We start from the raw sequence: 17,453 nt of genomic DNA, 5'->3' as shown, positions 1-17,453 counted from the left end.
AAAAATCAAGACAATATTCAAGTCGTCTTGCATACTGTCATGTTTCGTGGGAACTCAGCTTTGAAAATAAAGGACAACCACACCAATTTAGAACTTTAAGACCTAGCAAAGAACATTCTCTTGGTTCTTACAATTTCCATAATCAAAATCTAGGGGAAAATGGTCAGGAGTTCTTGAGACATAATCTGACAATACTAACAAGAGAGTATGCCTGTCAAACCTACCGATCCTGGAACACTACAGTTAAAGTTTGCTGGATCTAGCCCAGCCTTCACATACATGTTTTGTGAAGAACTTTACTAACAAATTCAACTCTGTAAAAGTTCTCTTGCTGAGAAGATTTGCCAAAGGATTTGAGTCTTTACCACAAACTCTGATTTTCTAATCCCTATATCTTTTTATTACAATGTTATAGACCTTTGATATTTCAAACTATGAAGTATGTTAAATCAAATAATAAAAGTTTAAAATATCAAAGGGTTACACTGTCCGATCGCAGAGATACAGGAATTAGAAAATTTAGTTTGTGGTAAAAACTCAGTTCCTTTGCCCAGTCTATTTTGAATAGTTGGAATCCACTAATTTGGCAAGTTGGATCGATATCTGCATATTCTTTACAGAGCTGAAAACTTTAGAATGAAATATCCAGATATCCCGTTGAATAATTAATCTGAAGATTAAAGTCATGAGTTTTCCAAGCAATATTTAATCTGGAGATTGAGAAAAAGAGTGGATTAAGCCTTAATCCTGATATCCACCATTCTAAAGTTTTCAGCTCAGTACGACTTTGGAACCAACATTTTAAATATCTCTGGAGAATTCTCTCTAAATATATTAAACAGCTCGCCAAGAGCCATCTTTAAAGAATTTGGGCCACTCACCATTACAGAAGAAGACGACATCAAAGAAGAATTAAAGTTGTTAGCTCACAGCTTATCTATAAATTGAATTACAGACATTAATAATCTCTAATCTAATATTTAAACCAATTTTATGTGCTCAACAAATAAATCATAATAAAAATAATATAAATTATGTTAATAATAATGACAATGATAATAATAATAATGATGAAAATGATAATGAGAAGATATTATCTAAAATATAAATAACATTGGTTTGAATATTTATTATACATTGATAGTAAAAGGCATCAAAGTACGGTGGTAGGCAATTATATCAATATAATGATATATCAATCTTTTAAACAGAATGAATACTCAAAAACATAAAAAAAAATGAGAAGCCATCAATCAAAAAAGCTTCTCTTTAATTGCTTGTAAACTTGAATTCCGAGAAAGCTTTTTAACAATTAAAACTTAAACAAAAAAATTCATCTTCATTATACTGATATGATACCACTGTACTTAAATGTAAGTCAGTATGAATGTGAATTATTTGGAATTTGTTCCAGTGACTTAAACCCGAAGTCAAGGAGAACTTTATTATTGATATTATATTTCTCTTACATAGCTTAATAAGAAGCTTTAATCTTTCCAAGATCTGAGATTTTGACTTCCACAAGGTGGCTGAGTTGAAAAGGAAAGTCTGAGTTGAAAAGGAAAGTCTGAGTTGAAAAGAAAGTCTGAGTTAAAAAAAAGAAAGTTTGACTTGATAAAAAAGTCTGAGTTTAAAAAGAAAGTGTGAGTTGAAAAAGAAAGTGTGAGTTGAAAAAGAAAGTCTGAGTTTAAAAAGAAAGTCTGAGTTGAAAAAGAATGATCCAGTATTTATAAATATCTTATGCATACAAATTTAAGAGCTTATATTTAAAATAACAAATTCAAGATTTTCAACATGCAAATCTTGTAGTTCAGATGTTAAAATTCCAGGTTAATGCAGCTCTGCTAACCCTCCCTCCTTCAGATTAAGAACTTACGGGGTTTTATTAATTTAAATGTTTTATTTAGTTTAACTATTACAATTTTTAAATTCCATAATCTTCATTTAGGTAGTGAGAGAGCCCATAGAACCAGTAGACAATAGAGAATATAATTATGAAAATTGGGATGAGACATTTAACTGTGAATTCTCCATACCATACCATCTTCTTTATGGTAACTAAACATAGTTTTAATAATAATTTTTAACTTGTAAATACTTCGTCTGGACTAAAAGTCTCTTTTGCTTTTGAACATACCGACTATAGAAATTTGGAATCATTTTAAATAAATGACTTCTAATTGTTTTTAATGACAAAAAAACTTTAATATCAACTTTGTAGCTGAAGCAACTCTTAAAATCAAAATTTTCGTAGAGAGAAAAAACTGCAGATTAGCAAAAAAACCTTGTTTAGTTGCTATTCAGCTGATTCAAAAATAAGTTAAAGCATCTGCATAAAAAGTTTGTATTAGTCAACTATCCTGCTTACAGTGAGTCCTGAGACATACCTCTTTTATAGAATTCTTTTCTTGCTTGTACCAAAAGAGCCTCATTTATTTGGGTTAATTTTTTCCTAGACTCAGTGGTTTCAGTTTTTACATCTTTCAAAGATTGGGGCCTAGAATACATGTTAAGTGTAATTTTTATCTATTCTTTATATTTATATACCTGACATAGAATAACTCATTTTTCTTTTCTAGATTCTTGTTTTCGTTTGCAGGAACTGATATTCCATGATGATTTACTTCACGATTTTCTGAAGCAAAAACAATTTGAACTATTTAAGTGTAGACGAACCACTTCTCTTTTGCGCCAGTTTGAGTTTAATAACTTTTAAAAGTTTCATGAGCAATCAAGAATTTTTGAACAGTTTAAATCATTTGTCTCTGTTATTTTTCGTTTGGTTTTGAAAAAACAATTATTTTTATTTCTCTAAACGATCTAAGTTGTTCGTCCATAGCTTGTTTTCCTAAATAATTTTTTTCATGCTCAAAAATGTTGTCCGTTAAAAAAAACTATGCCTATCTTTAGCAACATGCATGTCTGGAAAAAAAACTGTCTCGATAAAAGTCAATTTATAAAGATCAGAAAAAATTTAAAGCAAAGCTGAGAAAATGTCCATGGTTCTGCCAAGTTCCCCAAACAAACTTAAAGGTAAATTGATCAAGGGGTTCATATAATTATTGGACATACCAACAGCAAACAAACAAACAAACAGATAGACAGTCTGAGATTACTACTTTGCATATATATAGATACTTACCATCTTCCCTCATGCTATCAATGAATGTTTGGAGACAAACTTCAAAAAATGGAATACTTTGAGAGAAGATCAACCAAACATCTATCATCTTTACATAGGCTGTTGGTGGTAGAGCACCTTCATACAGTAATTCTTTAAAGGGAGTGTTCACGAAAGATGAAAGGGGGTATAAGGGGGTATAGGCTTAATGTGATAAAAAAGCGCTTTTAATCGCTACTAATCTAACTTCTATCTGTTGCGTCTATAAGGAGAAAATTGTTAAAGACGTCTCATACCGAATAACTTAGCGTCCATACAAATTGAGAAAATTGCAACATAGGACTTAGACCGTAAAAAAATCAATTTAATTTCAAACAAATCATTCAGATATTACAACCTATAGTCATCGGTTATTTTTCGCCACATTTGTATTTAGTTTATATTTATTATAATATTTAATTAATTTTATTTTTTAGAAAACTTTTTTAAGGGATTTCGAAAAATGTGAGTGGTGCGCGGCATTCTTAGATAGTTGCGCAAGCAAAAAAAGAAATATTCAAATTCAAAACAAATTAGTTAAAAAGGGACCGTAGGAAGGTTTAAAGGGACTGTAAAAAGGTTTAAAGGGACTTCAGGAAGGTTTAAAGGGACTTTAGGAAGGTTTAAAGGGACTGCAGGAAGGATTAAAGGGACTGTAGGAAGGTTTAAAAGGACTGTAGGATAGTTTAAAGGAACTGCTGGAAGTTTTAAAGGGTACTAATGTTAATTTGGAGGGCAAAATGTTAAGTCATAGGATAGTTTGTTTTCAGTTTCATTTAACAATTGGAAATTCTTAAAATAGCATTTTCCCATTTGTCAATTTTTTCAATGTGAACTTAATCTCAAATTAAAAAGGAAGTTATGGCAAAATGTATTCGATATATCACCAAAATGTGTATGGTTACAAAGAAATCAGGATTATAAAATTTGTGGCAAAATTTTAAACATAAGGTATGAAATTTATACCCATTGATTGTACCTGAAACACTGATGAACAGTGTAGTTAGTACAAGTAAAGCTGTCAGATTCACTGTAACAACTGCCTCAAAGAAGAAGGGTTTGAAGAAGCTAGTGAGGTAAACAATGATCAAAATAAGGATGCTGGGAAGATATGTTGTTAGAAGCTGGTTGATTATTCTTCTTTGAAGAATTATCACCACATTTAATCCTGAAAAATTTAAATATTTAGTATTTAAAATATGATTGTAATGTAGTAAATTTACCTTTGGATGGATTTTTAACATCAATATAATCTAACTTCCAATAAACTATTATATACTAAAAAATTTATTTGACAGTTTTACAATTGACATAATTTTTCCGCTATACATTGTTACTGAGGTCCTATATATTATCAGAGAAGCCTGAAATGTTAAAACTATCTAATCCTGTGTAAGAACAGTATCCCCTTCCATTGTTAACTGTCCTGGAGAAATATTTACAGCTGACCTATCCAACTCCCTGCAATAAAAGAAATGTTTTAAAAGTTTCACAAAAACATGACAAACGGTGAAAAAATTATCTATTAAGCTTTTCTGGAAAAGAACTGCTAACTTAGAATTTTTTTGGCTGAATAGAATTTATAGCTTGGAATATCAAAAGTCTACAATATAGTGTTGTAAATAAATATCAATTACTTAATCAATGTTTGGGGCAAGAACTCAGTTCCTTAATATAGAATACTAGGCTTTAAAGGTGCTTCACGCCCATCTTCTATTTAAATTGTGAACATGTTCTTTTTGTTTACATTTTAAAACAAAGAAAAAAATTTTGCCGATTAAAAAAAAAATCGCGGATTTTTTAAGAATTTAAATTTGTTTACAAAATTAAAAACAAATAAAAAAGGGCCTGATAGGCTCAGCCGTTTTGATGTTTATTGGATACAAACAAACAAACACCCAAACAGACAGACAAGCCAAATTTATATATAGATTTAAACAGCAATAAAATTTTCAGAAACTGTGTAATTGCACAAATTAACCTCATTTATAATTTACTAAATAAGTCTCTCCTCCGAACTTTATTTTTCTTATTTATCATTCGTGGACTAGATTCAAGAGTCATTGTTCAAGGACTAATATCCTTTCTGAAAGTTCAATAAAAATGAGTTGCTAATGGGTTAGATACCTTAGGTTCATGTTGACCGTACAGGTTTGGGAGTCAAATGGATACATCTGCAGCTGGTAAACACACTAAACAGGTATTGATAATGCAACAACTTTAAATGTTTTTATTAGACCTCATAGTAAGCTTTAGCATTAGTTTTTTAACCTTGTATGTATTTGAAGAATTTCCTATTTGATAAATGAAAATCTAAATAAAAAGTTTATTGGCATGTAAAAATTCAAAATCCCAAATATAAAAAGAATATTATTTCTCACTCAATGCCCAACCATAGATAAATGTACTTTTTAAAACAAGATTATTTATTTTGACCTTAAAAGTTTTGGTGTAGACTCTCCGAAAAATTATGCTATTGTCAACTCCATTGTAAATATTGATTTCTTCAGAAAGAGTATCTGGACTCATGGAGAAATTCCCTCCCCTAAAATAATATAAATGGTTCATTTTTGTCTTAAATGCAGTAATAATAGTTAAATTTCATTATTCATTGAGGTACCTTGTAATTGTCATCTCTGTATCTTCATCTCCCTTAGTAGCATCATTATTCTCAGTATTATCAAACAAAATAAATGGAATCCAAATATTCTGTACTTCTTCTGTAGAGAGAGCATTCAGGGACTGGTTAACTGTAAATATGAACAAAAATAGCCTTTTAACTGGCTAATTCAGCTTAAATAATGCAAGACATTTTCTATCTGTTTAAAATGTGTGCAGTTTTGCTCAGGATTAAGTTTTTATAGTATTAACGGCGTCAATGGTTTGTCAAATCGTTAACGGCATGAGCAGTTAAATTATATTTATCCTTTTCTGCAAACTGAGAAGTATCTAGATTCAAAATTCAAAGGTTACCACGATTTATTCTCAGCATTTAAGGTTGTAAACACAGAAGACGACATTTAAGAACATAAAAAACACATACACTTTTTTTACGAGTTAAATGCAACCAAAAAAAGAAATTCACTGTTTTTGAAAAAAAAATCCGCTCTGTTTTCGTTTTTAAAAGTTTAAAAATTAATGGCTTTTGCCCTTTGTTAACGTACTCTAATGTTAACGGAATGTTGACGGAAATTTGCCAAGCCCTAATTTCATGGATACCCTAAAATAAATTAAACAAGTATGGTCCTAACAGTTGGCCAGCAATAGCAAACATATATACAACTTATTAAGAGAAGAGAGCTTTGTTCTATAGATTTGAAAAACATTGAAATAGAAATGTACTACCTTTGAGATTAAAATAATTAAGGCGATAATCATACCACTCCATTTCCATTAAGAACTTCAGAGTAAAACCATGGTTAATCTCTTCAATCTTCAAGATATCCCTAGAAATACAAACAGATTATTACTAAACTGAAAGAAACCTTATTATTAGACTCTGACGGAATTGGAAGTTGCTGTTACACCAAAACGTGTACCTGGGTGTATCACATTTTAATTATGAACTTGAACAATTTATGAACTCTTTGATATGAATAGAAAATATCTTTTCTACAGTGAGAACTATATTGTTATTTAAAGGATATTTATTAGAACTAGCTAAAGGGTCAAAGTTGCGCATGGAAAAAAAACTTGGGGAAAAAAAAATTGATAATAATTTCAGCAGTTTGGCCGGCTATAGGCAAGATATATATATAAATATGACTTATTTTGTTATATAGATTAAATAAAATTGAACACTTTATTTGGCAGTGCTGTTAGATACCTGAGGGCAATTGATACATTAATATTTGCTGGGATATACTCCTTATTTTCTTCATCATATTTGAAAGGAGCAATTTTTTTGTTGTAGTTTGTTTTCTTACTTATCATCCTTTAAGTAAGAATTATATATTAAGTCTGCTAAGACTAATTTTGCAGCATTCTTTTACATACTTTTTCTTTTTCTTTCAATTACTTATTATTTGACTTATTATTTACCTACAATTTTCTTCATCTGACTCATCAAAGCAATTTGAAGTTTGATCACATCTATTTAATAATTTATGTTTATCATGAAAAGAAAAAAGTTTTAACTTATGGAATTGAAATGATAAACTTTTTCGATTTACCTTTTTTCTATGTCGATGCACTGACCATCATTGCATGTAAATTGTCCTTAATAAATCAAATTTAAATAAAGGTCTATATTTATAGGTTAGTTGGTTTATAGGTGCCTATTCTCAAAAACATTGAACTATTTATTGTGTACTTGTTAAACAATCATTTGGGAAAGAAAGTAAATTTTTCAAAATTAAATAAAACTTTTGGTACGTTTAAAAAAAAATTCTATCAAAAAATTTTCTAGTTAAATTTGTATATTGTACAATAGCATCCTGAGCACAAATCAAAGAAGTTAAGATACCTTGAACACAAGTTGTGAATTTAACTTGCCGGATGAAAGATTCCCCATCTTTGATACATTTTCCATCAAATGCATTTCTATAAAGAAAAGACATCAATAACTATCATTTAGAGTACATTTTAGATTTATAGATCTTTCTAATCTTGGTACGGAACAGAACAGAAAGGAAGGGAACTATTCAAAAGTAGGGACATGCCCAGCTCAAAGGCTGGACTTTGTTCCTGAGCATAGGTCGTTCTTTCAACAGAACAAACAGCACATAATGGAACGGAACAGAATAAAATGCAACAGAATGTTTTAAAAAAAGTTAATACTCACCCAGCTCTATTGGTACTACCTAAAGTCTACAGTCTGAAGACCTAGCAATAAAGAACTCACAGGGGCTTGTATCAAAGCTATACTTGAGTTTAGAGATCGATCGTACCATTCCCATCTAGGCAGGAAGATCAAGATATTTTAGACAAGTTTAGTTCAGGTAAAGTGGGTAAGGTTCTTGCATTTTTAGTTAATGTTTTAACAATTACCTTAAGCCAACTCTATTAAAGATAATGCTTGATGTATATGTCCCCCTAAATATTGGTGTTCCATCCTTCTAGAATTAGCAGAGTATAAGTTCATGTTTTTCAGCCATTTTTTTATTGTAATTTTGGACCCCCATAACAATTGCATCTTTAAATGAAGGAATACAATAAATCTTTCAATAAATCTTAATTTTTCTTTCATTGAAGACCAATACTTACATTAATATTATATATATACCATTGATCAAAACGAGTCAACTCACAAAGACCCCTCACTCTGATTTTGACAACATCCAAAGGAACCTATCAAAATAATGAAAACTAAAGTGTTTTCTAAAATTCCACTAACAACCCTTTCACATGACAGATACCACACTTCACCCAGCCTCCTACCAACAATGTACCTGACAGATACCTCACTTGACCCAGCCTCCTACCAACCCTGTATGTACCTGATAGATACCACACTTGACCCAGCCTCCTACCAACCATGTACCTGATAGATACCACACTTTACCCAGCCTCCTACCAACCATGTACCTGACAGATACCTCACTTCACCCAGCTACCTGATAGATACCACACTTAACCCAGCCTCCTACCAACCATGTACCTGACAGATACCTCACTTCACCCAGCCTCCTACCAACCATGTACATAACAAATACCACACTTCACCCAGCCTCCTACCAACAATGTACCTGATAGATACCACAATCCACCCAACCTCACACCAACCCTTTACCTGACAGATACCACAATACAGCCAGCCCCCTACTAACCCTGTAGATGACAGATACCAAACTTCACCCAGCCTCCTACCAATCATGTACTTGACAGATACCAGTTTACCTAGCCTCCAACCAACCCTGTACTGTATTTGGAATTTAAAACGGTCCACCCAGCCTCCCACCAACCCTGTACCTGACAGATACCAAAGTCTACCCAGCCTCCTACCAACCGACCCTGTACCTGACAGATACAACAATCCACCCAGCCTCCTGCCAACCCTGTACCTGACAGATACCACAATCCGCCCAGCCTCCTACCAACCCTGTACCTGACAGATACCACAATCCACCCAGCCTCCTGCACATTCTTCGTCTCCAGTTCCAATGCTTGTAATATTTTCATTACCATAAATAATCTTAAAATCAACGTTGAGTGTCATACAATTGTAACCATCAGTACCTACAGAGATAAATTATGTACCTACAATCTTATAAAGAAATTAAGTATTTTATTTGTGCAATGATTCAAAATGACCTGCATATGGCCTGTTAGGCATCCAGGAAAAGTATTCTGTAGGAATAGACTTATTATACATATTAGTCCAAAATCCTTCCTGGTCTTCATCTGTGTTTGCCAGAAAGGTTGACAATCTAAATTAAGATCTCAGCATTAAAGACCTGAATAGAAAGTATTGTTTATATATAATAAATGTGCCTGAATGAGGAATTAGTGTTGTCAGTTCTTCTCATACAATCCTCTGCCTAAAGATTGAAACTTTTAGGAGGAAAAACTTTAGAAAAAATATTTTCTGTTTAGACTAGGGTTTCCAGCGAACGAAACGTTTCAAGAAAAAATGAGAAAATTTTCAGTTGCATTTCATGGATTTTTTCGTGAAATTTTGCATTTTTTTGAAAAAGTAAATGAAGCAAAAACGAAGCGAAATTTCACGAAAATGCAAAAATTTTGTAAAAACTATGAGTTTTACAGAAGCAACAATTAAAAGTTTTATTATGTCATATAAATAATTTCTCTTCCTACTTTAATAAATGTTTGATTTCCCTTGCTATCTTTTTCTGTTTCTGTCTGTCTGTCCACAATACATACATACATTCAACTGTGATTATGAGCCAACCAATTACAAGAAAGAACCTTTTTAGAAAATTTTTGCATTTTTTGCTATCAAACAAAATGCAAAAATGAAGCAAAATTGTTGTGAACATTTTTTTTTGTGAAAAATGTGAAATTTTCACGACGAGATTTCCTTTTTGCTGGAAACCTTAGTTTGGACCTTTATGTTGTTTCCAGAAGTCATAAATTTAGTGATTCTACCAAATTCATCTTTATCATTGTAACCATGTAGTCTGCCAAATAGTTTTTTGCATGTTTTACGCAGTTCCGGGGTTTTAAGTTTGAATGGAAGTAGATGCAAGGTGTTCTCTGGTTTGTGGCACACATTGTTTTCTAGAGAAAAAGTTTACTTGAAATTCACATACATTTAATAAATAAATGATTCTAAGTGGTATTCAGGGTCTCAACTTGAATTATCATTAAAAAAAGGAACAACCTGAGTGATGAATTCAAAAATTAAATAAGAAATTTTGCCCTTATGAAAGGATTATTACTATGCAGTTGATTTTTTTACTAAAGACTCACCTAAACTTTTCAGTTCTCTCAAAACGGTTTGTTTTGCCCCCCTTATTTTCCAGCTTAGATTTCTCCAGTTCACAAGATCTCCGGTTTCAAAAGAATTGCATGCTATTCAAAATACAAATTATATTCAATCAAATAATGATTTACAGGATGAATATTATTACTCTTACCTGTAAGAGCTATTAGCTTGCCAGGGTCCATAATTCCACTGTACATTTGCAGATCAGTCACTTCTCCGTGCATTGAATAGTCTAAAATCAATAATCCAGAATCTATCAGTTTTTCTTTTAGTTTTCATGTAGTTTTATTCCAGTATATCTTTACCTACATAGTCAATATCATAAGCACATCCTGCAGTGATGGTATCAAAGGTTTTATTCCATTGTTCTCTGACCGGAACTATGTTTGGGTCATTTCCGGCCCAGGATAGCTTTCCATTGGCGTAGACACTAACATTTCCTGGAATATTCATCACTTTTTAGAAACTACTCTTCAGTTATTGTGTCACGATTGAAAAAAAAGTTAATGTCAAATGTTTGAAATTTAATTTGGCTGTTTTCAAGGTAAGTATACCAACCATTTAATTAAACTTTGAATACTTTCGCTAATTTCATTAAAGAAATTGTTAAAAAATTGAAAAACAACACATTTTGGGAAGTATTTTTTACAACACTAAGTGATATTTTCTATTTGCTTAATCACAATAGTTTTTATCAAAATACACAGAGCTAAAAAATGTTTACATGCTATTATACTATTCCTAATCACCCAACTGCAATATGGACTAACCAGAGGAAGCTGCATATGGGTTCTTTTCATAGTAATTCAATCATGTTTAGGTAAATAATTTAACTTTTAGAGTTCTCTCATTATTTTATTTTGTTTTAATCCCATCTGAAAATAGAAAGTTCAAACTGTGAACACAGCTGACTGGTACAAGGTCTAAACTGTTAATTTGCCAATCATTTCAAGACTGGGAAAAATAACAATTAGCACATTTAATAAAAGCAAAAACAATTTTCTTTCTAGTAATATAATAATGATTGGGATTATTAGATTAGTTAATCCTTACCAGTTTCCATATCTAAAGTAAAGCAGGCATGTTTCCAGGTCTGTAGCTCAATATCAGTTCTAGACAGTGTAATCAAATTATTAAATCAAATGAATTTACCCAATGTTCAATACTTATTGGACTAAAAATAAGACAATCTGCTTTTAATTATCTTCCATAACATTGTATTTAAATATTGCATAAACAAATAAAGATTAATAACAAAGGTAGTCAATAGTATAATGATCGTTATTATTATTGTCATTATTATCATGCTTGCATGTCTTAATGCTCCTTAATCACCGTAACTGTCCAGTCGCAAGCCAGCTGTATGTGTTGTCTTCTGTAGTTTTAAACCCAATCCAAGGTCCAGTATCCCAAGTACCAATAACAATACCCTAAACAAATATCTTAATAAAGAGTCTTGGACACAAACTAACATTTTCTAATCGCTATAAATTTGAAATATGATGGTGTAAACCTTTGGCAATTCAAACTTAGATTATTTGATATAGCCGAAATCATAGTTTGAAATATCTAAGGTCTACGACATCAGGTTGCAAAGATATACGGATTATAAATCAGAGTTTGTGGCAAAATCTTAATTACTTTGCAGAAAAAAGGTTAAAGTCTATAAGTAATGAATTCGTCAGGTATGAATTGGTTTAAAGGAAGTGTCGCAAAAATGAAAGAGGGTATAGGCTTACGTCGAAAAATTATCGATGGTGATTGCTACTAATCTTACTTCTATCTGTTGCGTCTTTAAGGAGAAAATTGTCAAAACAGGCTCATACCGAAGAACTCAGCAATCATACAAATTCATAAAATTGCAACATTCAACTTGGATCGTAAAAAATCTTTCAGATATTACAACCTATAATCATCGATAATTTTTCGACGCATTCATATATATTTGATATTTCTATAATGCTTTTTTTAATGATCTGCTTGAGTTACTTTTGAAAACATTTATTCTTGTTTCGAGGATTTTGGATAATGAAGACGAAATTTTCATATTTTCCAGGAATGTTCAAAAATTCTGCGCCAGTAGTGAAAACAATGAATGAGATTAATGTGTTCTATCAAGTACAATTCCAGATGTAAATCTTAGGGATTTCGAGATCATTTATTTGCTCCCATGGGTAAGGCGTGCACAAATATTCCACTCTATTTCCCTGTACTCTATTTCTTATAAATCCCCTTTAAAGAATTTCTTTATCACATTAAGCCTATACCCTCTTTCATTTTTCGAGAACACTCCCTTTAACTTAAGTCAGTATACTCCATAGTAGCCTTTTGTTTATTAGTTTTAGACTCCGACTTTTCATTCATAACAAATGATTAAATCTTGTGTTTAAAAAGGGTTTTAGCTTGAATAAAATGCAACCTGCCTGAATCAGAGCTGAAAATTTAGAATTTATCTTCCCAATGGAAATCATGGCAGAAAATGGCTCTGGCGGATATATATAGTTAATTGGTCTGCTTCTAAAGCAGATTGTAAACTGTGGTGGCATAACCAACTCAGTCTGGTCAAATCCAATACCTTTTTAAATAGAAATTAAGAGCACTTAAAAACTTTTCAACGGATTCATTTGCGGAGGGAGTTATAATTAATTACAACTACTTTACAGGGAAGTTAAGGGAATTTTACTTTACCAAGGGAACCCGCCGTGGTTAAGTAAAGTTTTTAATTTCCTGAAAAAGTAGTTGTACATAATTGTATCATTTTTTGAGATGAAAATGAGAGAATTTATTCCTGAAAACTTCGCAGAGCAGGTGGTTACTTTACATAGCTGTAAAAACTTAAAGTTACATTCTCTTAACTTCCCTGTAAGTAGTTGTAAATAATTATTACAAATACTTTACTGGGAAGTTAAAGGACATATTTTTCACGATAATAAATAAAATAGAACAAATTCCGTTTTCAAATTTAGTCCGTCTCTGTTTTTAATTTTTGAAGTTATTTAATAGTCCTTACAATAATCAAAAAAAAAGTCTACTTACAATGTCATGTTGGAACAGGTTGTACAAATTAAATTGAACTCTTATCATTGAAACTAATTGTTTTCTTTGTAAACTATTTCTCTAAAAGTTTTGCGTAGATTTCTCTTAATAACATAGTCAAGATAACATTTGAAGAAAGGAATTGAGTCTTTGTCACAAATTTAGATTTTCTAATCCCTGTATCTTTGGAACCAAATGTCGTAAACCTTTGATATTTCAAACTTAAATTATTTGATCTAACAGAAGTCTTAGTTTGAAATGTCAAAGGTTTCCGACGTTAGAATCTAAAGATATAGGGATTTGAAAATCAGAGTTTGTGACAAAGACTCAATTCCTTTGTATAGAAAATAAGGAATTCAAGCGAAAGAATCAAAACTTTTAAGCTATATATTGATTTTATCAAACATTTCTTAAAAATCATTAGTTTACTATTTAATGCTTTCTGTTAAAATCATTACGTTTCATTGTGCAAATTCCCTCTGTGCATCCGCAAATTGGCGTTTTTGTCACATACTTTCATGGAAAACATACTTTCATGGAAAACATACTTTCATGGAAAACATACTTTCATGGAAAACATACTTTCATGGAAAACATACTTTCATGGAAAACAATTCATATTTAGATCAATTAATTATCTTTACAAATATAATTTGAAATTTTAGAATTTTTAATTATTCTTAATAATTAGCCAGCAAATAGAGAATTAGAGTTTTAGAGGGGGGGTGGCATGCGGCCATCAGCCCAGCAATACCCTGTCCGAACCCATGTGGTTAGCGGAACCCTGCCCGAACCTTGCGGAATCCTTTTCGAGACCAGCTGAAAAAACAAACTTTTATTGTTAATTGAATTTAAAAAGAAATAATTTCAAAGATGAAAACGTTGGAGAAAAAGTTACATTTACTCCTTTTAGCTTAAAAATAAAAATAAATGCTTTAAAACTCTTTTTCAGCGTAAAATTTGTCTTCTTAGATTTAACAAAAACTTTAGATGGAATGATTACAGTAAGGAATAGGTGATATGTAAAATCTTGCATATAAATGTATTTTGTATGGTGTACCATAATGAATGATAAATAATTAGTTGCAAAATACATTTATATGCAAGATTTATACAATGCATGGGCTCATGGCCCCATAGCCACCCCCCCATCAGTAAACTCTGCGAAAATCGTGCCACAACTGGTTGTTAGCACCGACATTTGAATCACTTCTGAAGTCCACGCGCCTATTAGGGGAATTCTGATGGCTTTACGTTTTTGACTCCCAGTTTGTAAAATAGTTTATCAAGTTGTTCCATCCAGTTCTGTTTAGTAGGTATACATTGTTTATATTTAAACATTCAATCTGCAAGTGCATCCTTATTTTTCTCTCTTAGAATTACAAAAAAAAACATAAAAAAGAGTTGATGACTAAAAATGGTATTTTGAATTCCTCAGCTACAACACAATCAATAGATGTAACTCCAGGATCAAAGCTCTCTGTATTCCTGAATGAACAATATTATTAAAGGGACTGTTAGCGTAAATTCAAGTGACCCTCGTGAAAAGATGGCAATCGGTCCCTTGAAATCCGAATAAGAATGTGAGAGATTCCACCGTTTTTCCGAATCGAAAAGTGCTTATTTCTGATAATTACTACCTACTTATAGTTTGAAATACGCAAATATTTCTGAATCGAAGAGTGCTTATTTCTGATAATTACTACCTACTTATAGTTTGAAATACGCAACTAACTGTAAATAGAATTAGACCTCTAACTTTTATAGTTATAGGGTGTAAAGAGGATTTTAAAAAGTTCAAAAAGTGTTTCGGAAAAGTGTGTTCAAAAATAATTATTTATACTTTTGACGAATTTTAATATGTGACACATCTAATTAAATCCATTTTTCAAGGGCTTTTCAAATATATATTTTACCGCTTAGCTTATTGAAAAAAAATCTCATTTTTTTTAACACCTAACGGCCGTTTGACTGTCCTCCATCTTACCCTATGCATCAAAAAATAATTTTTGTTTGCAAAATTTGTTCGCAACTTTGATGTTGAAAATGTAAGCTGTTTTTAAGTTATTTAGAAAAACACAGATTAACCCAATCGTAATAAGGACAAGGGTACCAGGCTGTAAACTAGGTATTGCCATGTTTTACATTAAGGGTTACTTGAAATTATACACATACAGGTCCTTTAATGTAAAAATTCTCAATGCTTCCTTTGAATGTATTAGTTCTACTAGGTGTGGAAGTGGGATGAGTATCGGATGGCCGCCTCTTCCCCCCACACTAGTAGCATCCTGCTTCTTTTTTTTTAAATCTAACGTGTTTTCGTCTATATTTCAACAATCTTAAAGCTTACAGATTTGTTTATTTTATATTTTTTCATTCAAAATGTATATGCCAACAAAAAAATAATTAAGAAAAAAGGCTATAAAGTTATGTCTAATGGGTCAAATTGTGATCGAAAGTCACAGCTTTCTGAAATATTGACAGAACCGTTAAATCCACGTGCCCCTGTTTAGAGTCTAGAGATTATAAAGGGTAATTTTTATGGAAAATAGTAATATTGACATGGTTTGTCAAAGAAAAATTCAAAAATTCTTGGATATCATTTCCCCCCTACAGATATAACTTTATTGCTCGTGCTCATGACTATGGACTATTTCTTGGTGTATTATTATTACTATTTATAACACTATTATTTTGGTTTGCAGTGCCATGGAGTTTTTGAACAGAAATTTCACCTCATCGAGTCAACATATAATCCAAAACTTTTTAACACGTTATACAAAAAATTATTCTGTAAATATTATTTTTTTTGAAAAAATCATTACTTTATAGCATGGTGCCATAAGATAAAAGATAATACAAGTATAGAGTGGAATTAACCCGAAATAAGTTTAAAACCGCCATTTTCTTGTACTGTGTTCATACTGCAGGTATTCTTCACACATTTGTTTTGTGCTACATAACCTTGTGGGCCCTGAACAGCTTTATAAAGTTAAAAGTTTCTTGAAAATTATCTAATTTTCTCTAAATCAATTCATTGACAACCTGTCATGCATCCCCGAGTTTCAGCATGCTCTACTTTACATTTCCGAGTTAATTTCAGCATGCTCTACTTTACATTCCCGAGTTAATTTCAGCATTAATTTTATTAAAGAATAAGAAATTGTAACGGGTATGTTCAGGGATCATTCTGTATTATTGTAATGTACTGTAATGTACTGTAATGTACTGTATTATTGTAATTTGTGAATATTTACATGAATTGTAAACTTTGAACTCATTTTCAGGCTCAAAAGGACTGAACCGAGGCCCCGAGGGATAATATGATTTTCCTTCTATTCTGTGTATATGATTTACAGCTAATTTAACTTTATAGAACCAAAATTACTTTTCTATAGGAAGTCAATAGTAAAATTTACCTTGAAGTAGGTATGAATGATAAAGTACCCAATAGTTTCATAAACACCTTAAATCTAGATTAGTGTTGAGAAAGAAGGTTTCTATGGTAGTACAGGATACTAAATCAACTCCCAGAAAAGATAGAAATATCAATTTCATCATGTTTCTACCTGGAAAATAATTTTTGCTCTAAAATTTTCACAAACTTAACTTTTGTGTAGATTGACATTTTAGACAAATATTTCACAGGCAGGACATTTAATAGCTTTGACATTTTACATTCATAATTTTGTACCCATATTCTTGTAAATTATTTTAGCTTTTAACTGTTACTTTGAGAGTCGGTCATTTAAAATCATTTTAAAATTTTCCAGGATTTGTTTCTCTCGGCTCAGCTACATTTTGCCTAGTCACATTTTGCCTTGTCACATTTTGCCTAGTTACAACTTGCCTAGTTTTGCCTAGGTAACA

At 31.4% G+C, this 17,453-nt stretch overlaps 2 protein-coding genes across 2 annotated transcripts; both read right to left on the bottom strand.

Annotated features, from left to right (window-relative positions):
- Positions 1 to 1,891: 1,891 nt before the first annotated feature.
- Positions 1,892 to 9,553, bottom strand: LOC111704383 (uncharacterized). Its single transcript, XM_023476610.1, has 19 exons — positions 9,413 to 9,553; positions 9,207 to 9,337; positions 8,366 to 8,449; positions 8,150 to 8,217; positions 7,963 to 8,058; positions 7,626 to 7,702; positions 7,333 to 7,378; positions 7,202 to 7,252; positions 6,987 to 7,094; positions 6,506 to 6,606; positions 5,781 to 5,910; positions 5,597 to 5,705; positions 5,288 to 5,352; positions 4,384 to 4,621; positions 4,140 to 4,328; positions 3,143 to 3,259; positions 2,548 to 2,635; positions 2,388 to 2,497; positions 1,892 to 2,058 (listed from the first exon to the last, which is right to left on the bottom strand). The coding sequence occupies exons 1-14, from the start codon at positions 9,471 to 9,473 to the stop codon at positions 4,543 to 4,545; spliced, it is 1,206 nt and encodes a 401-aa protein (XP_023332378.1). The 5' UTR covers positions 9,474 to 9,553; the 3' UTR covers positions 1,892 to 2,058; positions 2,388 to 2,497; positions 2,548 to 2,635; positions 3,143 to 3,259; positions 4,140 to 4,328; positions 4,384 to 4,542.
- A 20-nt stretch (positions 9,554 to 9,573) lies between these two features.
- LOC111704384 (uncharacterized) lies at positions 9,574 to 14,112 on the bottom strand. Its single transcript, XM_023476611.1, has 8 exons — positions 14,098 to 14,112; positions 11,883 to 11,977; positions 11,601 to 11,659; positions 10,853 to 10,987; positions 10,699 to 10,779; positions 10,532 to 10,633; positions 10,167 to 10,339; positions 9,574 to 9,639 (listed from the first exon to the last, which is right to left on the bottom strand). The coding sequence occupies exons 1-8, from the start codon at positions 14,110 to 14,112 to the stop codon at positions 9,574 to 9,576; spliced, it is 726 nt and encodes a 241-aa protein (XP_023332379.1).
- Between the last annotated feature and the right edge of the window lie 3,341 nt (positions 14,113 to 17,453).

The sequence above is a fragment of the Eurytemora carolleeae genome, unplaced genomic scaffold (assembly GCF_000591075.1).
Source record: "Eurytemora carolleeae unplaced genomic scaffold, Eaff_2.0 scaffold580, whole genome shotgun sequence".
In the NCBI taxonomy this organism is placed as follows: Eukaryota; Metazoa; Arthropoda; class Copepoda; order Calanoida; family Temoridae; genus Eurytemora; species Eurytemora carolleeae.
This window is presented reverse-complemented; position numbering and strand designations above follow the sequence as displayed.